Source organism: Mustelus asterias, chromosome 8 (genome assembly GCF_964213995.1).
Source record: "Mustelus asterias chromosome 8, sMusAst1.hap1.1, whole genome shotgun sequence".
In the NCBI taxonomy this organism is placed as follows: domain Eukaryota; kingdom Metazoa; phylum Chordata; class Chondrichthyes; order Carcharhiniformes; family Triakidae; genus Mustelus; species Mustelus asterias.
In genome coordinates this window covers 41,175,044-41,200,680 of record NC_135808.1, presented here as the reverse complement: position 1 = coordinate 41,200,680, position 25,637 = coordinate 41,175,044, and the positions used below count along the sequence as shown (strand labels likewise).

The 25,637-nt window shown below is 46.5% G+C and overlaps 1 protein-coding gene across 1 annotated transcript in view; it reads right to left on the bottom strand.

Moving 5' to 3' along the window:
• Positions 1-25,637, bottom strand: part of LOC144497108 (antigen peptide transporter 2-like) — a 58,050-nt gene that overhangs the window by 3,335 nt on the left and 29,078 nt on the right. The window contains exons 6-8 of the mRNA XM_078217888.1: positions 20,436-20,564; positions 13,851-14,039; positions 1,733-1,906 (exon numbers count right to left, since the gene is read on the bottom strand). Of these exons, the coding sequence (XP_078074014.1) occupies positions 1,733-1,906; positions 13,851-14,039; positions 20,436-20,564 (492 nt within the window). The remainder of the gene's footprint in view (positions 1-1,732; positions 1,907-13,850; positions 14,040-20,435; positions 20,565-25,637) is intronic.

The following is a 25,637-nucleotide window of genomic DNA, read 5'->3' as shown; positions in this document are numbered from 1 at the left end:
CATTTAAATTTGTCCTACCAAAATGAATCACCTCACATTTATCAGGGTTAAACTCCATTTGCCATTTTTCAGCCCAGCTTTGCATCCTATCTATGTCTCTTTGCAGCCTACAACAGCCCTCCACCTCATCCACTACTCCACCAATCTTGGTGTCATCAGCAAATTTACTGATCCACCCTTCAGCCCCCTCCTCTAAGTCATTAATAAAAATCACAAAGAGCAGAGGACCAAGCACTGATCCCTGCGGCACACCGCTAGCAACCTGCCTCCAATCCGAAAATTTTCCATCGACCACCACCCTCTGTCTTCGGTCAGACAGCCACAGTTACCTATCCAATCGGCCAACTTTCCCTCTATCCCACACCTCCTCACTTTCATCATAAGCCGACCATGGGGGACCTTATCAAACGCCTTACTAAAATCCATGTATATGACATCAACTGCCCTACCTTCATCAACACACTTAGTTACCTCCTCAAAAAATTCTATCAAATTTGTGAGGCACGACTTGCCCTTCACGAATCCGTGCTCCACCGTACACACGGCTGCCACTGTTCATCGGTGTTGGAGAGATTGAATGTTTGTGGATGTGGTGCCAAACAAGTGGAGCTGCTTTGTCTTGGATGGTGTTGAACTTCTTGGGTGTTGTTGGAGCTGCACTCACCCAGATGAATGAAGAGTATTCCATCACAATCTTGACACTGTCTTGTAGATGGTGGATAGGCTTTGGGGAGTTAGGAGATAAGTTACTCGCTACAGGATTCCCAGCTTTTGGCCTGCTCTGGTAACCACAGTATTTATATGGCGAGTTCAGTTCAGTTTCTAGTTGATGGTAACCCCCAGGATGTTGATAACGGGGAATTCATGATGCTCATGTCATTGAATGTCAAGGGACGATGATTAGATCCTCTCATGTTGGAGATGGTCATTGCCTGGCACGTGGGTGGTGTGAATGTTACTGGCTACTTGTCAGCTCAAGCCTGGATATTGTCCAGGTCTTGCTGCATTTGAACACAGTCTGCTTCGGTATCTGAGGAGTCACAAAAACTGCTGAACATTGTGCAATCATCGGTGAACATCCCCACTTCTGACATATTGATGGAGGGAGACCCTTGATGAAGCAGCTGAAGATGGTTAGTTAGACTTAAGACACTGCTCTGATGGACTCCTGCAGAGATTTCCTGGAGCTGAGAGAGGGGGCTGCTACTCGATCATCAGGGACAATGGGGGAATTATTACTGCTGAAACAGTAACAGGGGGGATTGAGTTAAAAAGGTGTCGGTTGAATGGAAATCTAAAACCCACTCGTGGTCGAGAATGGAGGTCAATTAGAAACTTAAAGACAGGGATTGCAGCAGGCTTCCTGTTTAACAGGGTATTAAGGGTGACAGACCCACGTGAGCAGATAGTATATTGTATCTGAACTCTATTTAATACTGCACCATGATAAAAGGGCTGATAGGCCTTCTCCTCATGGAGAGAAGGCAGGGAGCGGAGGCTGAGAAGAAATTGTTCCAGAAAGCATGGAGAGTATTAAACTCTGTCCGCCCGCGCACCGCAATCTGCCTCACACCCCGTCCCTGCGCCTGCATCACACCCCGTCCCCGTACTCATCTCAGCCTGTCCCGTCCGCATATTACGCTCTGCCCCCGTGTGTGTGTGTGTGTGTGTGTGTGTGTGTGTTTGTATCACCCCCCCCATCCCCATATGTATATTACACTCTGTTCCTCACCTTGTTGTGGTAATATTTGTGTTCGTATTCCTCGATGGGTTTCCCGTCGAGCAGAATCTCTCCGGACTGGGGTTGATAAAACCTCTCCAGCAGAGCTACACAGGTGGTCTTCCCCCCACCAGAGGGGCCCACCAGGGCTGTGATCTCACCACACTTCAGCTCAAAGGACACGTTCTGAAAAGAAAAAGAATAGTTACAAGTGGCACTTCAGCTTGGAGCAAGACAGAAGACAGGAAATGTGGTCTCAAAGTGAGAATGGGCAGGCAATATTCTCCACTGGGGAAATTCCGATCTCTTAAATACAAGCTTAAATATTCATCAGCTGCTCTCAATTCACTCTGAAAGTGGTCCTTGGTTATTGTTAAAGGGTCCCACAGTTCTAACGGAGCCTTCAACATGTCTTCGATGAAGACGAACATCTTGCCAAGACCATCCCCACACCCCCACTACTTGCCTTCAAACAACTGCACAACCTCAAACAGACCATTGTCTGCAGCAAACTACCCAGCCTTCAGGAGAACAGTGACCACGACACCACACAACCCTGCCACAGCAACCTCTGCAAGACGTGCTGGATCATCAACACGGATGCCATCATCTCACGTGAGAACACCATCCACCGTACACGGTACATGCTCTTGCAACTCAGCCAACGTTGTCTACCTGATACGCTGCAGGAAAGGATGTCCCGAGGCATGGTACATTGGCGAGACCATGCAGATGCTACGACAATGGATGAATGGGAACCGCTCAACAATCACCAGGCAGGAATGTTCCCTTCCAGTCGGAGAACACTTCAGCAGTCAAGGGCATTCAGCCTCTGATCTTCGGGTAAGCGTTCTCCAAGGCGGCCTTCACGACACACGACAACGCAGAATCGCTGAGCAGAAACTGATAGCCAAGTTCCGTATGCATGAGGATGGCCTCAACCAGGATCTTGGGTTCATGTCACACTATCTGTAACCCTCACGACTTGCCTGGGATTGCAAAATCTCACTAACTGTCCTGGCTGGAGACAATACACATCTCTTTAACCTGTGCTTAACCCTCTCTCCACTCACATTGTCTGCACCTGTAAAGACTTGATTACCTGTAAAGACTCGCATTCCAATCATTATCTTGGAATGAGTCTGTGTCTATATATGCCCTGTTTGTGAACCCAACTCTCCATTCACCTGATGAAGGAGCAGTGCTCTGAAAGCTTGTGCTACCAAATAAACCTGTTGGACTTTTAACCTGGTGTTGTGAGACTTCTTACAGTTCTAACACCGACAGCATCTACTCCTGCTGGGACATCTGCTCTCATGGTATGTCATACTAGCAGCACACTTACACAGACATTGTAGCTGCCCTGCAATTTCTCTGAAGCTTCTGTCATCTAACTATGCCTAGATCGTTCTACCACCCTCCTCTTAGGGGGAAGCAGTGGACCAGTTTTATTGTCACTGCACTAGTAATCCAGAGATGCATGGCAATGCTCTGGGTTTGAATGTCACCAGGGAAAGTGCTGCAATTTGAATTCAATAAAAAATCTAGAATTAATAGTCTAATGATGATCATGAGTTCTTCTCATTCTTGCAATTTCAAACACCCCTTCATTTGTCTTCTGGTAAAAGTTTGAGCACATGAAAGTAGGATGAAAGTAGGATGAAAGTAGGGCGGCACGGTAGCACAGTGGTTAGCACTGCTGCTTCACAGCTCCAGGGTCCCGGGTTCGGTTCCCGGCTCGGGTCACTGTCTGTGTGGAGTTTGCACATTCTCCTCGTGTCTGCGTGGGTTTCCTCCGGGTGCTCCGGTTTCCTCCCACAGTCCAAAGATGTGCGGGTTCGGTTGATTGGCCAGGTTAAAAAAAAATTGCTCCTTAGAGTCCTGAGATGCGTAGGTTAGAGGGATTAGTGGGTAAATATGTGGGGGTGGGGCCTGGGTGGGATTGTGGTCTGTGCAGACTCGATGGGCTGAATGGCTTCCTTCTGCACTGTAGGGTTTCTATGATTTCTATTTCTTCTAGGATGTCTTGTCGTATAGTGGTGATGTACCTACCGCTGGATCAGAAGCTCCGGGTTCAAGTCCAACACCAGGACTTGTTGACCATGGAAGGAGTATTCAATGTGGTTCAATGGGCTGATAATCAAATTGTAAATCCTTCCTTCCCCCACTATTCTCCAAAGGGAAAAACTGTGTGTCTAGGTAGGAGCACCTTATGTTAAAAGGTCTTTTGGCAAATTGATTGAATTGAAGACCGATAGATCCCCAGGGCCCGATAATCTGCATCCCAGAGAATTTAAGAAAATGGCCCGAGAAATAGTGGATGCATTGGTGATCATCTTCCAAGATTCTATCGACTCTGGAATCATTCCTATAGGTTGGAGGGTAGCTACTGTAACCCTACTATTTGAAAGGGAGGTAGCAAGAAAACAGAGAATTTTAGACCAGTCAACCTGATGTCAATAGTGAGGAAAATTCTAGAATCCATTACCAAAGATTTTATGGCAAAATGCTTGGAAAACAGTGGCAGGATTGCACAGGGTCAGCATGGATTTATGACAGGGAAATCATACTTAATAAATCTATGGAAATTCTTCAAGGGTGTAACTAGTAGAGTTGATGAGGGGGAGCCAGTGGATGTGGTTTATTTGGACTTTGAGAAGTTTTTTGACAAAGACCGGCATAAGAGATTAGCATGTAAAATTCAAGCACAGGGTTGGAGGTAGCACATTGAGATGGATAAAAACTGATTGGCAGATTGGAAACAAAGCAAAGAACAAAGAACAGTACAGCACAGGAAACAGGCCCTTCGGCCCTCCAAGCCTGTGCCGCTCATTGGTCCAACTAGACCATTTGTTTGTAGCGTAGGAATAAACTTTTTCCGAATGGCAGGCATTGACTCGTGGGGTACCACAGGGATCAGGGCTAGGGTATTAAAGGAGGTGGCAGCTGAGATAGTGATATTTCAAAATTGCTTAGTTTTGGGTCCTTCACTGGCTGGCGAAATGTAACTAGCGGTGTGCCGGAGAGGTCAGTGCTTGGACCTCAGAATCATAGAATTCCTACAGTGCAGAAAGAGGCCTTTCAACTCATCAAGACTGCAATAACAACAATCCCACCCAGGCCCTATCCCCGTAACCCCATGTGTCTATCCTACGAATGCCCCTCACACTAGGGTCAATTTAGCATGGCCATTTAACACACCAGAAACCACGTGGAGGAAACCCACGCAGACACGGGGAGAATGTGCAAACTCCACACAGGCAGTAACCCGAGGCCGGAATTGAACTGGGTCCCTGGTGCTGTGAGGCAACAGTGCTAACCACTGTGCCAACGTGCCACCCCTCAACTGTTTACAATCTATATAAATGATCTGCAAGCAGGAACAGAGTATAACATAGTAAAATTTGATGATGATACTAAAATAGGTGGGAAAGCAGGCAGTGAAGAGGATATAAAGATTCTACAGATGGATATAGTTAGGCTAGGAGAATGGGCCAAAGTCTGGCAGATGAAGTTTAATGTGGATAAGTGAGAGGATTAAAGCGCATGGGATTGGGGGAAGTATATTGCCATGGATAGAAAACTGGTTGGCAGAGAGGAAACAAAGAGTAGGAATTAATGGGTGCTTTTCAAATTGGCAGGCAGTCACTAGTGGGGTGCCACAGGGATCGGTGCTGGGACCCCAGCTATTCACAATGTATATTAATGATTTGGATAAGGGAACAAAATGTAACATCTCAAAGTTTGCAGATGATACCAAGTTGGGTGGGAGGGTGAGCTGTGACGAGGATGCAGAGATCCTTCAGTATGATCTGGACAGGTTGGGTGAGTGGGCAAATCAATGGCAGATGCAGTATAATTTGGATAAATGTGAGGTTATTCACTTTGGAAGCAAAAACAAGATGGCAGATTACTACCTGAATGGCTGTAAATTGGGAGAGGGGAGTGTGCAGTGGGACCTGGGTGTCCTTGTGCACAAGTCACTGAAGGTAAGCATGTAGGTGCAGCAAGCGATCAAGAAGGCAAATGGTATGTTGGCCTTCATTGCGAGAGGTTTTGAGTACAGGAGCAGGGATGTATTGTTGCGATTATACAGGGCCTTGGTGAGGCCACAGCTAGAGAATTGTGTGCATTTTTGCTCTCCTTTTCTGAGGAAGGATGTTCTTGCTCTTGAGGGAGTACAGCGAAGATTTACCAGGCTGAATCCGGGGATGGTGGGACTGATGTACAAGGTCAGATTGACTAGGTTAGGATTGTTTTCGCTGGAGTTCAGACGAATGAGGGAGACTTATGAAATTCTAACAGGACTACGCAGGGTAGATGCAGGGAGGATGTTCCTGATGGTGGGGGAGTCCAGAACCAGGGGTCACAGTCTGAGGATTCAGGGTAGCCCATTTAGGACGGAGGTGAGGAGACATTTCTTCACTCAGAGTGGTGAGCCTGTGGAACTCATTACCACAGGAAGTAGTTGATGCCAAAACATTGAATGTATTCAAAAGGCGGCTAGCTATTGCACTTGGGGCGAATGGGATCAAAGGTTATGGGGAGAAAGCAGGATTAGGCTATTGAGTTGGACGATCAGCCATGATCGTAATGAATGGCAGAGCAGGCTTGAAGGGCAAAATGGCCTCCTCCTGCTCCTATCTTCTATGTTGTCCATTTTGGCAGAAAAAATAGAAAGGCAATTTATTACCTAAATGGAAAGCAGATTCAAAATGCGTCCAGGCAGAGGGATCTGGGTGTCTACATTTGTCAATCACAGAAAGTCGGTATGCAGGTGCAACACATAATAAAGAAGATAAATGGGATGTTGGCATTTATTGCAAAAGGACTGGAGTATAAAAGTAGAGAAGTGTTGTTGCAATTGTATAGGGTGTTGGTGAGACCACATCTGGAGTAGTGTGTCCAGTTTTGGCCTCCTTATTTGAGGAAGGATGAGGTGGCATTGGAGGCAGTTCAGAGGAGGTTCACCGGATTGGGAATGGAAGGGTTGATGCGTGAGGAGATTTAAACAGTTTGAAGTCACTGGAGTTTAGAAGGATGAGAGGGGATCCGATCGAGGAATATAAAATTTTGAAGGTTTCCTCTTATGGGGCAATCTAGAACAAGAGGTCATAGGTATAGATTGAGAGATGGTGGATTTAAAACCGAGATGAGGAGGAACTACTTCTCACAGAGGGTGGTGAATTTGTGGAACTCACTACCCCATAGCGCGGTGGAGTCTGAATCATTAAATGGTTTCAAGAAGGAGATAGATATATTTCTGATTAAAAAAAGGATTAAAGGGATATGGGGAACAGGTATGAAGATCAATTTGAGACCAGGAAGGGATCAGCCATGATCTGATTGAATGGCAGAGCAGGCTCGAAAGGCTGAATTGCCTACTTCTGATCCTATTTCCTTTGTGCCTATGAGCCCAGCTGTTCACAATGTACATAAATGATTTAGATGAGAGAACTAAATGTAATATCTCAATTTGCAGATAACACAATGTTGGGTGGGAGGGTGAGCTGTGAGGAGAATGCAGAGATGCTTCAGTGTGATTTAGACAAATTAAATGAGTGGGCAAATGCAGTATAACTGTCTTGCTACAGTTATACAGGGCCTTGGTGAGGCCTCACCTGGAAAATTGTGTGCAGGTCTGGTCTCCTTATCTGAGAAAGGATATTCTTGCTCTAGAGGGAATGCAGCACTGGTTTACCAGACCAATTCCTAGGATGGTGGACTGACATATGAGGCGAGATTGAGTAGGTTAGGATTGTACTCGCTGGGTTTAGAGGAACGAGGGGGGAATCTCATAGAAACTTATAAGATTCTAACAGAACTAGACTGGATTAATGCAGGAAGGATGTTCCCGATGGTGGAGGTGTCCAGAACCAGTGGTCACAGTCTGAGGATACAGGGTAGACTGTTTAGGACTGAGATGAGGAAAACTTTCTTCACCCAGAGTGGTCAGCCTGTGGTATTCACTACCACAGAAAGCAGTTGAGGCCAAAACATTTTCAAGGAGGAGTTAGACTTAGCTCTTGGGGCAATGGGGCTCAAAGTATATGGGGGAAAGGCGGGATCAGGTTACTGAGATGGATGTTCAGCCATGATCACAATGAATGGCAGAACAGGTTCAAAGGACTGAATAGTCTACTCCTGCTCCTATTTTCTATGTTTGCCATGCTCCAATCCAAGATCTTCCAGTACAGTTGCAACACTGGCATTTACCCGGCAATATGGAAAATTGCCCTGGTACGTCCTGTACACAAGCAACAGGACAAATCCACAAATCCAACCTGGCCAATTACCGCGCAGTCTACTCTCGATCATCAGTAAAGTGATGGAAGGGGTCATCAACCATGTTATCAAGCAGCACCTGCTCAGCAATAACCTGCTCAGTGACGCCCAGTTTGGGTTTCGCCAGGGTCACTCAGCTCCTGACCTCATTACAGCCTTGGTTCAAACATGGACAAAAGAGCTGAATTCCAGAGGTCGGGTGAGAGTGACAGCCCTTAAGGCCGCATTCGACTAAGTGTGGCATCAAGGAGCCCTAGCAAAACTGGAATCAATGGCAATCTGGTGGCAAATTCACTGCTGGTTGGAGTCATACTTGGCACAAAGGAAGATAGTTGTGGTGGTTGGAGGTCAATCATCTCAGCTCGAGGACATCATTGTCGAAGCTCCTCAGGGTAGTGTCCAGGTCCAACCATCTTCAGCTGCTTCATTAATGACCTTCCTTCCACTATAACGTCAGAAGTGGGGATGTTCGATGATGACTGCACAATGTTCAGCACCATTCAACTCCTCAGATACTGAAGCAGTCCATGTCTAAATGCAGCAAGGCCTGGACAATATCCAAGCTTGGGCTGACAAGTGGCAAATACCATTCTGTCCACACAAGTGCCACCAGGAAATGACTATTGCCAACAAGAGAGGATCTAGCCATCACCCCTTGACACTTTACTATCGCTGAAACCCTCTCGATCAACATCCTGGGTGGGTTGGAGGTTTGTCACAGAGCATCAGGCTGTGTATCTCTCCAGATGCACAACCGAGTTTTCAGACCAGATTTTCTGGCAACCTGACAAAAATCAATGGGTGGAGTGTACATTGTCACTGATGTGGGGCCTGACAGAGATCGAGGCACCATTATTAAAGGGCACCTTAATTAGAACTAGGTTTAAACTCCCTCCAGACCCCTTCCAATGGACACCCCCGCAAAAGCATTGGAGCGACCCTCCTCTTCCCCCACAACCGCAGTCTTGGGGGCCACGCTCCTCCCCCCACCATCACAGTCTGGAGACCACTCTCCCCCGCCCCGCCCCCTCCACTCCCCACCCCCAGCGCAGTCTCAGGGGCCACTCATCACCCCGCCCTCACCTGCATCTACATGATGCATTGCAGTTCAGGAACTCCCAAAATTTCTTTGACAGCACCTTCCAAACCCCTGACCACTACCATCCAGGACAAGAGTAGCAGGTCCCTGGGAACACCACCACCTGGAGGTTCACCTCCAAGTCACTCACCATCCTGACTTGAAAATGTATCGCCATTCCTTCACTGTCACTGGGTCAAAATCCAGGAACTCCCTCCCTGTTTGGGGACTATCAACCACCAGGAACTAAATTAAAGAACAGGTCCTCAAGGGTTATAATCTCTGGATACTACCCGAGCCACGTGCAAATTGGCAGAGGGTTGAGAAAATTAAGAAATGTTAACATGTGGCTAAAGGAATGGTGCGGGAAAGAGGGGTTCCATTTCATGAGGCATTGGCATCAGTATTGGAACAGGAGGGATCTGTACCGTTGGGACTGTCTTCACCTGAGCCGATCTGGGACCAGTGTTCTCGTGAAATGGATAAATAGGGTGGTCACAAGGACTTTAAACTAGCAATTTGGGGGGGGGGGAAGGGAAGAGTAAAACTACGAGAAATATAACGGTTAATGGAAAGCAAAGCAGCAGGTTAGTATGTGGGGAGAAGGTTCCAACTACATCAAAAATCAGGAACAAAGTTAAAAGGAAGAAGAACTCAGGAGATCTTATTAATGAAGGTGTTAGAATTCAAAAAGAAGGCACAAAAACTAGCACAAGGGCACTTTATCTGAATGTCGTAGTATCCGAAACAAGGTAAATGAGTTGACGGCACAAATCATCACAAATGAGTATGATTTGGTGACCATTACAGAGTCATGGTTGTAGGATGGTCACGACTAAGAGTTAAATATCCAGGGCTATCAGGCTGTTCGGAGGGACCGACAGGAAGGTAAGGGAGGTGGTGTAGCTCTGATATTTAAGGATGACATCAGGGCGGACGTGAGAGATGATATAGGTTCTATGGAAAAAAGGTTGAATCCATTTGAGTGGAAATTAGAAATAGTAAGGAGCAAAAGTCACTGATAGGCGTAATCTATAGGCCACCAAATAATGACATAATTGTGGGGCAAGAAATAAACAAAGAAATAACTGATACATGTAAAAATGGTACAGCAATTATCATGGGGGATTTTAATCTACATATCAATTGGTTAAACCAGGTCAGAGGAGTTCGTAGAATGTGTCTGCGATAGTTTCCTTGAACAGTATGTAATGGCACCTACGAGGGAGCAATCTATCCTAGATCTGGTCCTGTGTAATGACAGTAAGAAGTTTAACAACACCAGGTTAAAGTCCAACAGGTTTATTTGGTAGCAAAAGCCACACAAGCTTTCGGAGCTCCAAGCCCCTTCTTCAGGTGAGGGCTCACCTGAAGAAGGGGCTTGCAGCTCCGAAAGCTTGTGTGGCTTTTGCTACCAAATAAACCTGTTGGACTTTAACCTGGTGTTGTTAAACTTCTTACTGTGTTTACCCCAGTCCAACGCCGGCATCTCCACATCATGACTGTGTAATGAGACAGGAATAATTAATGATCTTCCAGTTAGGGATCCTCTTGGAAGAAGCGATCACAGTGTGGTTGAATTTAAAATACAGAGGGAGCGTGAGAAGGTAAAATTCAATCCAATGTCTTGTGCTTAAACAAAGGAGACTACAATGGGATGAGGGAGGAGTTGGCTAAGGTAGACTGAGAGCAAACACTTTATGGTAGGACAATTGAGGAACAGTGGAACTTTCAAAGCGATCTTTCACAGTGCTCAGCAAAAGTATATACCAGTGGTAAGGAAGAACTGTAGAAAAAGAGATAATCAGCCATGGATATCTAAGGAAATAAAGGAGAGTATCAAATTGAAAGAAAATGCATACAAAGTAGCAAAGATTAGTGGGAAACTAGAGGATTGGGAAGTCTTTAATGGTCAACCGGAAACCATGGATGGACAGGGATATCCACTGCTTGCTGAAGTCCAGGTCTGAGTCGTTCAAGTCAGGTGACACTGACCTATACAAGAAAGTAAGAAGTTTAACAACACCAGGATAAAGTCCAACAGGTTTATTTGGTAGCAAAAGCCACACAAGCTTTCGGAGCTCCAAGCCCCTTCTTCAGGTGAGTGCTGATCCGCGCATAGATACATAGATATCCACTCACCTGAAGAAGGGGCTTGGAGCTCCGAAAGCTTGTGTGGCTTTTGCTACCAAATAAACCTGTTGGACTTTAACCTGGTGTTGTTAAACTTCTTACTGTGTTTACCCCAGTCCAACGCCGGCATCTCCACATCATGACTAGACAAGAAAGCCAGATACCATCGAAGAAGATCCATCAAAGATGCCAAAAGACAATATCAGACCAAGCTAGAGTCCCAGGCTAGCCACACTGACCCCCACTGACTATGGCAACATCTGCAAGACATAACAGGCTACAAGGTGAAGGCATGTAAAATCACTGACTCCAACGCACCCCTCCCTGATGAGCTCAATGCATTCTACGCCTGTTTTGAGCAAGAGGTCAGCGAGAGCATTCCCTCCACCCTGGAAGCCCTGGATGAACCTGTATCTGAGGTCACCATTGCAGATGTCAGAGCAGCTTTCTTAAAGGTCAACCCACAGAAAGCAACTGGCCCAGATGGGGTACCCGGATGTGCACTCAGATCCTGCGCGGATCAGCTGGCGGGGGTATTCACAGACATCTTCAACCTTTTTTTACAACAATCTGAGGTCCCTATCTGCTTCAAGAAGACGACCATCATCCCGGTACCTAAGAAAAACCAAGCAGTGTGCCTTAATGACTATCGGCCGGTGGCTCTGACATCCATCATTATGAAGTGCTTCGAAAGGCTAGTCATAGCACGAATCAATTCCAGCCTCCCGGACTACCTGGATCCACTACAATTTGCCGACCGCCGCAACAGACGCCATTTCCCTGGCCCTGCACTCAACCCTGGAACATCTAGATAACAAGGACACCTAGGTCATTCAATCATGGCTGATATTTTTCTCATCCCCATTCTCCTGCCCCCCCATAACCCTTGATCCCCTTATTCATCAAGAACCTATCAATCTCTGTCTTAAAGACACTCAATGACCTGGCCTCCACAGCCTTCTGCGGTAAAAAGTTCCATAGATTCACCACTCACTGGCTGAAGAAATACCTCATCTCTGTTTTAAAGGATTGTCCCTTTAGCCTGAGGTTGTGACCTCTGGTTCTAGTAAGGTGCATGGTGTTACAGGTAATGTATTAGCATGGATAGAGGATTGGTTAAATAACAGAAAGCAAAGAGTGGGGGTAAATGGGTGTTTTTCTGGTTGGCGATCAGTGACTAGTGGTGTGCCTCAGGGATCGGTGTTGGGACCACAATTGTTTACGATTTACACAGATGATTTGGAGTTGGGGACCAAGTGTAGTGTGTCAAAATTCGCAGATGACACTAAGATGAATGGCAGAGCAAAATGTGCAGAGGACACAAAGTCTGCAAAGGGATATAGATAGTCTAAGTAAATGAGCAAGGGTCTGGCAGATGGAGAACAATGTTGGTAAATATAAAGTCATCCATTCTGGCAGAAATAATGGCAAAATGGATTATTATTTACATGGTAAAAAATTGCAGCATGCTGCTGTGCAGAGGGACCTGGGTGTCCTTGAGCATGAATCACAAAAAGTTGGTTTGCAGGTGCAGCAGGTAATTAAGCTCCTTCATTGCTGGAGGGATGGATTTTAAAAACAGCGAGGTTATGTTGCAGCTCTAAGGTGCTGGTGAGGCCACACCTGGAGTACTATGTACAGTTTTGGTCTCCTTACTTGCGAAAGGATATACTGGCACTGGAGGGGGTGCAGAGGAGATTCACGAGGTTGATTGCAGAGTTGAGAGGGGTGGCTTAAGGGGAGAGACTGAGTAGACTGGGGCTATACTCATTGGAATTCAGAAGAATGAGGGGAGACCTTATAGAAACATATCAAATTATGAAGGGAATAGATAAGATAGAAGCAGGGAGGTTGTTTCCACTGGCAGGTGAAACTAGAACTAGAGGCATAGCCTCAAAATAATAGAACATAGAACATTACAGCGCAGTACAGGCCCTTCGGCCCTCGATGTTGCACCGACCAGTGGAACCAATCTAAAGCCCCTCTAATCTACACTATTCCAATATCATCCATATGTTTATCCAATAACCATTTGAATGCTCTTACTGTTGACAATGCTCTTAATGTTGACAAAGCGGGAACAGATTTAGGGCTGAGTTGAGGCGGAACATCTTCACTCAAAGGGTTGTGAATCTGTGGAACTCCCTGCCCAGTGAAACAGTTGAGGCTACCTCATTGAATGGTTTTAAGGCAAGGATAGATACATTTTTGAACAGTAAAGGAATTAAGGGTTATGGTGAGAAGGCGGGTAAGTGGAGCTGAGTCCGCGAAAAGATTAGCCATGATCTTATTGAATGGCGGAGCAGACTCGAGGGGCCAGATGGCCTACTCCTGCTCCTAGTTTTTATGTTCTTAACAACACTGTGGGTGTACCTACACCTCAGGGATTGCAGCTGTTCAAGAAGGCAGCTCATCACCACCTTCTGGAGGGCAACAAATGCTGGTCTAGACAGTGACACGCACATCTCATCAGTGAATTTTAAAAGCTACTGTCGATACCTGGTCTCAGACTCATTGAGATCAATCATAAGAATATCATCAATGCCAGATCCTAGATTTCATTGAGATCCATGCAACATGACCATCAATATCACATCTTGGGCTATATTGGGTTTAACTCAATTGTAATCTTACCTTTAAGACCTGGACACCAGGTCTCATTGGGTAGCAGAAGGATATATTCTGGAATTTCACATCTCCTTCCAGCTTCTCAATTTTTAACTTCCCATCATTGGGAACGCTGGATTTCCGGTCTAGATATTCAAAGACTTTCTCTGCTGCTCCCACTGAATGAATCATCTCAGAGTACATGTGAACCAAGGTCTGTTCAAATTGAGAGAAATCAGTATTAATCTGGATGTATCCATTCACTTTCTCACAGGGAAAACCAGAACACAAAGCAGCCATTGAGTCATAGAGGTTTACAGCATGGAAGCAGGCCCTTCGGCCCAACTTGTCCATGCTGCCCCCTTTTTTTAAACCCAATTGCCCATATCCCATATCCATCTATACCCATCTTACCCATGTAGCTGCCTAAACGCTTTTTAAAAGACAAAATTGTACCTGCCTCTACTATTACCTCTGGCAGCTTGTTGCAGATACTGAAAAAATTGCCCCTCTGGACCCTTGGTATCTCTCCCCTCTCACCTTAAACCTATGCCCTCTAATTTTAGACTCCCCTACCTTTGGGAAAAGATATTGACTATCTTTTCAAAAGATATTGCAGCTGATCTCTGCCCCTCATTATTTTATGGACCTCTATAAGGTCACCCCTAAGCCTCCTATGCTCCAAAGAAAAAAGTCCCAGTCTATGCAGCCTCACCTTATAACTCAAACCATCAAGTCTCAGTAGCATCTGGTAAATCTTTTCCGCACCCTTTCTAGTTTAATCATATCCTTTCTATATTAGGGTGACCAGAACTGTACACAGTATTCCAAGTGTGGCCGTACCAATGTCTTGTACAACTTCAACAAGATGTCCCAACTCCTGTATTCAATGTTCTGACCAATGAAACCAAGCATGCGGAATACCTTCTTCACATTCTGTCCATCTGTGACTCCGCTTTCACGGGCACACGGACACGGGCAGTGATGGTACTGTGCCCTTAGGACATGTATTTTTTTCATCTTTCTGGTAAGGACTTTATTTAGAATTCAGCTCTGTTTATCTGGTGCAGATCTGTCTGTGCACCAGGCAGCTCACATGCTAAGAATGCAGGAGAATAATTGCTTTAGAAACAGAATGAAGAAGGGAAAGGGTGAATGAATGTTGTACCTAGAATATATCACAAACATAACCCTTCCTCATGGCTGATCTCCCCAGGCTTATACTGCTCCTGGCATCAATATAAATTATTTATTCATGTTTTCCTTACTTGTTCATGTCTTTCATTCCTTAACTTTCATTTCCATAAAGACAGATAGTTAAATGTGAATGTTATTTTGCAGACATTACAAACCGTACCTGTTTGTACGAGCTAAACATAGTTAAACAGTTGCAGATGGTAGAGTGCGATAACGGCTGTTTGACAGGAGGACTCCTGCTGAGACAGCCCGTGACCACAACCTACTTCAAGGGAAGAAACTGCCGAAGCTGCCGGGAGAACAGCGAGTCGTGACTCAAACTGCCAAACGAACTGCGGGTGAAACTCCTGGCTGAAGGCGGGGGCTGCGCCGTGACTGGAGTCGGTAGCGTTGCGGGTCCTGACTGATACCAGAGTTTGCGTTGTGACTGGTGCTGGGAACCATGATGTATAAATACCCACACTTATTTGTGTTCAGAGAGAAATCTGGTAAACCGCTGTTAGGTGCCAGATCTCTCCCAAAAGCTCTTGTAATAATGCCACTGTACTCTGACTCACTAACAGTCTCAGAGGTATATTTTTACCTACAACGATAAAAACATAGAAGTTAGGAGCAGGAGGAGGCCATTTTGCCCTTTGAGCCTGCTCTGCCGTTCATTACGATCATGGCTGATCATCCAAGTCAATAGCCGAATCCTGCTTTTTCCCCATAACCTTTGATCCCATTCGCCCCAAGTGCTATATCTCGCCGCCTCGTGAATACATTCAATGTTTTGGCATCAACTGCTTCCTGTGGAAATGAATTCCAAGGCTCATCACTCTTTGGGTGAAGAAATGTCTCCTCACCTCCGTCCTATATGGTCTACCCCGAACCCTCAGACCGTGATCCCTGGTTCTGGACTCCCCCACCATCGGGAACATCCTCCCTGCATCTATCCTGTCTAGTCCAATAGGTGCTTTGTGATAATGGGGGGTTTGTTTTAATCTGAGTTAATGCATTTTTGTGTATTTTAGGGTTTTCCCCTGTGGATTCAGAGTAGGGTTTAATTAGGTTGAATGACAAGAGACAGAGTCATGTGAGGAGGTGGAGCTAGGCTTACTGGAAAAACACTTCAGTTTCTGCTTGATCTTGAAAGCAGCAAGAGTTTTTTCTCTTTCTGCAGGCTGCTGTTTGAATGTCAGAAGACAGATGTTTCTCTGTCTCTCTCTCTAAAAGTGTTCAGGTTCTAGGACCGTTAACAAATAAAAATCATGCAAGCTTGTGTTGTTTGCTAACTGATTTTGAGGGGAGTTTAAGGCTATGAGGAATATTGCTTAAATTGGAAGCTATATTTCCAATATAGATAGATTAGCAGTTAACAATTATACCTTGTTGTGTTTAAGTAATTCGATAGGTAAAGTTAAGCTAATTCAATAGTTATATTTAACAATATAGTTTAACAAAAGCTCGTTTTGATAAAAACTTCCGAGTGTGTCAATAGAATCACAACTGGTGTGAAACACCTAATCCGCACACTAATGCCAAAATAAAAAAATACATATAGAACAAACAAAGAACAAAGAACAGTACAGCACAGGAAACAGGCCCTTCGGTCCTCCAAGCCTGTGCCGCTCCTTGGTCCAACTAGACCAATCGTTTGTATCCCTCCATTCCCAGGCTGCTCATGTGACTATCCAGGTAAGTCTTAAACAATGTCAGCGTGCCTGCCTCCACCACCCTACTTGGCAGCGCATTCCAGGCCCCCACCACCCTCTGTGTAAAAAACGTCTCTCTGATATCCGAGTTATACTTCGCCCCTCTCAGCTTGAGCCCGTGACCCCTCGTGATCGTCACCTCCGACCTGGGAAAAAGCTTCCCACTGTTCACCCTATCTATACCCTTCATAATCTTGTATACCTCTATTAGATCTCCCCTCATTCTCCGTCTTTCCAAGGAGAACAACCCCAGTCTACCCAATCTCTCCTCATAGCTAAGACCCTCCTTACCAGGCAACATCCTGGTAAACCTTCTCTGCACTCTCTCCAATGCCTCCACGTCCTTCTGGTAGTGCGGCGACCAGAACTGGACGCAGTACTCCAAATGCGGCCTAACCAGCGTTCTATACAGCTGCATCATCAGACTCCAGCTTTTATACTCTATACCCCGTCCTATAAAGGCAAGCATACCATATGCCTTCTTCACCACCTTCTCCACCTGTGTTGCCACCTTCAAGGATTTGTGGACTTGCACACCTAGGTCCCTCTGTGTTTCTATACTCCTGATGACTCTGCCATTTATTGTATAACTCCTCCCTACATTATTTCTTCCAAAATGCAAAATATAGTTGGGGTCTAGTCTAATTTCATAACATATTTTAGGGTTTTTGATCAGGTCCCTACAAAACTGGGGCTCTTGGGGGATTAAAAAGTAGAATTCCTTGTTTCTCTTGGGATTATTGAACTCAAAAGACAGTAGGTACTGAGTATAGGTGTTGTATTCGGTTATTTTAAATAGGGAGTGCCTTGTGGAATAATAGCTCTTTCAGTGTGGAAGAAGTCACTTGGGGTGGTTTACAAAAGGTGGTTAAAGCAAAGATTTTGAAATTGGCAAAAAAACTACAGTTGATTTTGTCTGAAGGGGTGCGGAAGGCAGAGGTAATTTCAGTGAGAGCTCAGCATTTAAATTAGCCAGAAACACAGGCTTGGAATTGGCTAGAATTCAATTACAAATGAAAATGTTGCAACATGAAAAGGAAATGAGACAGCTTAAATTAAATTTGAAGCAATAGAAAGAGAATGGCAATTGCAGTGGCCAAAGAAAAACAAAGAATAGCCCTGGCAGAACAAAAAGAAAAAGGGAGCGAGTATTAGAACTTCAGGGACTGGAAAGAGAATTTGAACTTGAAATGAAGGAAGTGCAAAGGGTTAAGGCTGTGAGATTAGAAGCAAAAAGGGCAGATGAGTTTGCATTGGTTCGTGAATCAAGGTTTGATATTCAACATCAATTTCAATCTGTGACGGATAGAAACTGGGGAAAAGAGAAACCCTCAGGCAGTAAACGCAATGAAGATTCTTTTCCTCAGGTTAAAAAAGAAACATATGAAGGTGGAAGTGAAATAAAAAGCCCAGAGGTTTTCATTGTAATAAAGTTGGACACACAAAGTCGCAGTGCTGGTGGTTTAAGAAAAGCACTGGGAAGACAGATGTGGTAAAACAGGATAAGCCAATGGGGTTTGTTAAAGTGATAAAGGAAACCATGCTTGAAGCTAAAGAGTTTCAAAAGAGTATACAACCTGTTCAGGGGTTGGTTACCAGATGTCTTTGAATAATTTATTGGTGTTGATAAGGCTTACTCATGTGTAACGGGACAAGTAGGTAAAAAAGTTAAGATTTTAAGAGATGCAGGAACAAGTCAATTTTTAATGGTGAGAGATGAGGAGGTATGTTGTTCAGAAGGACTATCGCCAGAAAAGGTGATAATATGTGGAATTCATGATGAAGAGAGTAGTATTCCTTATATAAGACAAGGTTAGCGAGTCCAGTGAAAAGTAGTGGGAGGAATAATAGAGAAATTATCTTTGCCAGGTATACAGTTTAACCTGGTCAACGATATAGCTAGATCACAGGTGGGAGTGATACCTACTATGGTTGAATAGCCAGTGGAAAACCAAACAACTGAGGTGTTGAAGGATGCATATCCTGGGATGTTTCCTGACTGTGTGATAACAAGTTCACAAAGCCACAGGTTGAGACAGGAGGAGAAATCAAAGAGTAAAGATAAGGAGGTTGAAGTTCAGTTACCAGGAACAATTTTTGACCAGATGGTTGAGACAGAACAAGAACAGATGGAAGACGAAGTGGATATCTCTAGTTGAGAAAAGTTGGCAGAATTAAAACAGAAAGATGTAGAGATAGAGTGGTGGTATTAGAAAGCATACACAGAATAAGAATCTGAGTGTATACCAGAGTGTTATTACATTAAAAATTATGTCTTAATGAGGAAGTGGAGATGTTTACATATTCAAGCAGATGAAAAATGCGCTGAAGTTCATCAAGTTATATTACCGATAGGATATAGAAAGGAGGCGTTACGGGTAGCACATGACGTACTGGTACGAGGTCATTTAGGAGTAAGGAAAATTCAAGCAGAAATACGAAGACATTTTTTATTGGCCTGGATTGCATAAGGATGTCGTTGTATTTTGCCGGTCATGTCACACATGTCAAGTAATATGGAAACCTCAAGCGGTGATAAAACCAGCACCCTTTATACCCATTCTGGCATTTGAGGAACCTTTTACAAGAGTCCTAATTGAATGCATGGGACCCCTGCCTAAAACGAAAAGTGGATATCAGTATTTGTTGATCATAATGGATGTGTCTATTAGATTTCCAGAGGCCATTCCATGATGCAATATCACAGCTAAAAGGATTGTTGAGCAATTACTTCTCTGTTTTTTACCAGATATGATCTCCCCACAGAAATACAATCAGACCAAGGAACAAATTATATGTCGAAGTTATTCAGGGAAGTTATGGATATCTTAGGAGTAAAGCAATTTAAATCAACTGCATATAATCCAGAATTGCAGGGGGCATTAGAATGGTGATATCAAACTTTAAAGATCATGTTGAGGGCCGATAGTCAGGATTATCCAGAGGATTGGGATAAAATAATTCACTTTGTACTTATTGCAATTAGGGATGCACTTAATGAGTCAAGCAAATACAGTCCATATGAATTAATTTTTGGTCATGAGATCAGAAGACCACTTAAATTGATCAAGGAGAAATTGGTGAGTCAATGTTCTGAGACTACATTGTTGGACTGTGTGCCAAACTTTACGGAGTGATTAACTAGGGCTGGTGAGTTGGCCAGTCAGCATTTCAAAGCATGCGATGAGAAAATATGCAGATAAGAAATCTAAAATTCGTAGCTATGATCATAATGATTGGCGGAGCAGGCTCGAAGGGCCCAACGGTCGACTACTGCTCCTATTTTATATGTTTCAACACCAACAGCACATGGAAACACAGACAAAACACACAATGCAATGTACAGGGATTTGATCAGAATTGAAAGGGAATGGTTGGGAATGGAGTGTTGGGATGGATGGACAATGCATGGGAATGTATGGAAATACAATGATGTCAGATGAGAAAGTGGACGTACAGAAATAGATAGGAATGAGCTGAGGTGCCAATAGACAAATCCTCCAGCTTTTATTTATTTCCAGCTTGTATTAAAGCCTTCAGCCTAAACTGTGGAGTAATTGAGAATTCCCCAGCCCATGATCAACATGCTTGGACTGAGAAGAGAATGGATAACTGGGACAGAATAAGGAACTACTCGAGAAACCAACGCAGGACACCGACAATTCAATCGGAAGACAAACATGATACCAGGAGAGAAAGGAGGCATTGGGATTACACTTACCCGCACGTACATTCCAAAATCCATCTGGTACATGATGAAAGCGACCAGATTTCCACTGCTCATCTGTCTGGTGTGTATCAGGTACTGTCCACAGTACAACATGATCAACTGCATCGCAAGCTGTACATGCTGCAGAGACGGAGAGATAAAATGATCAGGATGGAGAGAGAGATACTGAACAGCTCCCAGTACACAGAGAGCGAGAGATACTGTATAGTGTAGATACTGAATAGTGTAGCTTAGAGGAGCTTTAGATTGGTTTCACTGGTCGCTGCAACATCGAAGGCCGATAGGCCTGAACTGCGCTGTAATGTTCTATACTGAACAACACCCTGTACACAGAGAGAGAGATACTGAACAACACCCTGTACAGAGAGAGATACTGAACAACACCCTGTACACAGAGAGAGAGATACTGAACAATACCCTGTACAGAGAGAGAGATACTGAACAACACCCTGTACACAGAGAGAGAGAGAGAGATACTGAACAACACCCTGTACACAGAGAGCGAGAGATACTGAACAACACCCTGTACACTGAGAGAGAGAGAGAGATACTGAACAACACCCTGTACACAGAGAGCGAGAGATACTGAACAACACCCTGTACACAGAGAGATACTGAACAACACCCTGTACAGAGAGAGAGATACTGAACAACACCCTGTACACAGAGAGAGAGAGAGAGATACTGAACAACACCCTGTACACAGAGAGCGAGAGATACTGAACAACACCCTGTACACAGAGAGCGAGAGATACTGAACAACACCCTGTACACAGAGAGAGAGAGATACTGAACAACACCCTGTACACAGAGAGCGAGAGATACTGAACAACACCCTGTACACAGAGAGCGAGAGATACTGAACAACACCCTGTACACAGAGAGAGAGAGATACTGAACAACACCCTGTACACAGAGAGCGAGAGATACTGAACAACACCCTGTACACAGAGAGAGAGAGATACTGAACAACACCCTGTACACAGAGAGAGAGAGATACTGAACAACACCCTGTACAGAGAGAGAGATACTGAACAACACCCTGTACACAGGGAGATACTGAACAACACCCTGTACACAGAGAGAGAGAGATACTGAACAACACCCTGTACACAGAGAGAGAGAGAGAGATACTGAACAACTCCCTGTACACAGAGAGCGAGAGATACTGAACAACTCCCTGTACACAGAGAGCGAGAGATACTGAACAACACCCTGTACACAGAGAGAGAGAGAGAGAGACTGAACAACTCCCTGTACACAGAGAGCGAGAGATACTGAACAACACCCTGTACACAGAGAGAGAGATACTGAACAACACCCTGTACACAGAGAGAGAGAGAGAGATACTGAACAACACCCTGTACACAGAGAGCGAGAGATACTGAACAACTCCCTGTACACAGAGAGCGAGAGATACTGAACAACACCCTGTACACAGAGAGAGAGATACTGAACAACACCCTGTACACAGAGAGAGAGATACTGAACAACACCCTATACACAGAGAGAGAGAGATACTGAACAACACCCTGTACACAGAGAGAGAGATACTGAACAACACCCTGTACACAGAGAGAGAGATACTGAACAACACCCTGTACAGAGAGAGAGAGAGCGAGAGAGAGACTGAACAACACCCTGTACACGGAGAGCGAGAGATACTGAACAACACCCTGTACACAGAGAGCGAGAGAGAGATACTGAACAACACCCTGTACACAGAGAGAGAGAGATACTGAACAACACCCTGTACACAGAGAGAGAGAGATACTGAACAACACCCTGTCCACAGAGAGAGATACTGAACAACACCCTGTGCACAGAGAGAGAGAGATACTGAACAACACCCTGTACACAGAGAGAGAGAGATACTGAACAACATCCTGTAGAGAGAGAGAGAGATCTGAACAACACCCTGTACACAGAGAGAGAGAGAGGGAGATACTGAACAACACCCTGTACACAGAGAGAGAGAGAGAGAGATACTGAACAACACCCTGTACACAGAGAGAGAGAGATACTGAACAACACCCTGTACAGAGAGAGAGAGAGATCTGAACAACACCCAGTACACAGAGAGAGAGAGATCTGAACAACACCCTGTACACAGAGAGAGAGAGATACTGAACAACACCCTGTACAGAGAGAGAGAGAGATCTGAACAACACCCTGTACACAGAGAGAGAGAGAGAGGGAGATACTGAACAACACCCTGTACACAGAGAGAGAGAGAGAGAGAGAGAGATACTGAACAACACCCTGTACAGAGAGAGAGAGAGATCTGAACAACACCCTGTACACAGAGAGAGAGAGAGGGAGATACTGAACAACACCCTGTACACAGAGAGAGAGAGAGAGAGAGATACTGAACAACACCCTGTACACAGAGAGAGAGAGATCTGAACAACACCCTGTACACAGAGAGAGAGATACTGAACAACACCCTGTACACAGAGAGAGGGAGATACTGAACAACACCCTGTACAGAGAGAGAGAGAGATACTGAACAACACCCTGTACACAGAGAGAGATACTGAACAACACCCTGTACACAGAGAGAGAGAGAGAGAGATACTGAACAACACCCTGTACAGAGAGAGAGAGAGATACTGAACAACACCCTGTACAGAGAGAGAGAGAGATACTGAACAACACCCTGTACACAGAGAGAGGGAGATACTGAACAACACCCTGTACAGAGAGAGAGAGATCTGAACAACACCCTGTACACAGAGAGAGAGAGATACTGAACAACACCCTGTACAGAGAGAGAGAGAGATCTGAACAACACCCTGTACACAGAGAGAGAGAGAGGGAGATACTGAACAACACCCTGTACACAGAGAGAGAGAGAGAGAGATCTGAACAACACCCTGTGCACAGAGAGAGAGAGATCTGAACAACACCCTGTACAGAGAGAGAGAGATCTGAACAACACCCTGTACACAGAGAGAGAGAGAGGGAGATACTGAACAACACCCTGTACACAGAGAGAGAGAGAGAGAGATACTGAACAACACCCTGTACACAGAGAGAGAGAGATCTGAACAACACCCTGTGCACAGAGAGAGAGAGATCTGAACAACACCCTGTACACAGAGAGAGAGAGATACTGAACAACACCCTGTACAGAGAGAGAGAGAGATACTGAACAACACCCTGTACAGAGAGAGAGAGAGATACTGAACAACACCCTGTACACAGAGAGAGAGAGATACTGAACAACACCCTGTACACAGAGAGAGAGAGAGAGATACTGAACAACACCCTGTACACAGAGAGAGAGAGATACTGAACAACACCCTGTACAGAGAGAGAGAGAGATACTGAACAACACCCTGTACACAGAGAGAGAGAGATACTGAACAACACCCTGTACACAGAGAGAGAGAGATACTGAACAACACCCTGTACACAGAGAGAGAGATACTGAACAACACCCTGTACACAGAGAGAGAGAGAGGGAGATACTGAACAACACCCTGGACACAGAGAGAGAGAGAGAGAGAGATACTGAACAACACCCTGTACACAGAGAGAGAGAGAGATACTGAACAACACCCTGTACACAGAGAGAGAGAGATATGAACAACACCCTGTACACAGAGAGAGAGATACTGAACAACACCCTGTACAGAGAGAGAGAGAGAGAGAGATACTGAACAACACCCTGTACACAGAGAGAGAGATACTGAACAACACCCTGTACACAGAGAGAGAGATACTGAACAACACCCTGTACAGAGAGAGAGAGAGAGATACTGAACAACACCCTGTACAGAGAGAGAGAGAGGGATACTGAACAACACCCTGTACACAGAGAGAGAGATACTGAACAACACCCTGTACAGAGAGAGAGATACTGAACAACACCCTGTACACAGAGAGAGAGATACTGAACAACAGCCTGTACAGAGAGAGAGAGAGATCTGAACAATACCCTGTACACAGAGAGAGAGATACTGAACAACAGCCTGTACAGAGAGAGAGAGAGAGATACTGAACAACACCCTGTACACAGAGAGAGAGATACTGAACAACAGCCTGTACACAGAGAGAGAGAGATACTGAACAACACCCTGTACACAGAGAGAGAGAGAGATACTGAACAACACCCTGTACACAGAGAGAGAGAGAGATACTGAACAACACCCTGTACACAGAGAGAGAGAGATACTGAACAACACCCTGTGCACAGAGAGAGATACTGAACAACACCCTGTACACAGAGAGAGAGAGAGATCTGAACAACACCCTGTACACAGAGAGAGAGAGAGATACTGAACAACACCCTGTACACAGAGAGAGAGAGAGATCTGAACAACACCCTGTACAGAGAGAGAGAGATACTGAACAACACCCTGTACACAGAGAGAGAGAGAGAGAGATACTGAACAACATCCTGCACGTGGCAAGGGCGGGGGGGGCGCGGCGAGGGCGGGGGGGCGCGGCGAGGGCGGGGGGGGCGCGGCGAGGGCGGGGGGCGCGGCGGGGGGGCGCGGCGAGGGCGGGGGGGGGCGCGGCGAGGGCGGGGGGGCGCGGCGAGGCGGGCGCGCGAGGCGGGGGGGGCGCGGCGAGGGCGGGGGGGGCGCGGCGAGGCGGGGGGGCGCGGCGAGGGCGGGGGGGCGCGGCGAGGGCGGGGGGGCGCGGCGAGGGCGGGGGGGGCGCGGCGAGGGCGGGGGGGGCGCGGCGAGGGCGGGGGGGGCGCGGCGAGGGCGGGGGGGGCGCGGCGAGGGCGGGGGGGCGCGGCGAGGGCGGGGGGGGCGCGGCGAGGGCGGGGGGGGCGCGGCGAGGGCGGGGGGGGCGCGGCGAGGGCGGGGGGGGCGCGGCGAGGGCGGGGTGGGCGCGGCGAGGGCGGGGGGGCGCGGCGAGGGCGGGGGGGCGCGGCGAGGGCGGGGGGGGCGCGGCGAGGGCGGGGGGGCGCGGCGAGGGCGGGGGGGGCGCGGCGAGGGCGGGGGGGGCGCGGCGAGGGCGGGGGGGCGCGGCGAGGGCGGGGGGCGCGGCGAGGGCGGGGGGGCGCGGCGAGGGCGGGGGGGGCGCGGCGAGGGCGGGGGGGCGCGGCGAGGGCGGGGGGGGCGCGGCGAGGGCGGGGGGGGCGCGGCGAGGGCGGGGGGGGCGCGGCGAGGGCGGGGGGGGCGCGGCGAGGGCGGGGGGGGCGCGGCGAGGGCGGGGGGGCGCGGCGAGGGCGGG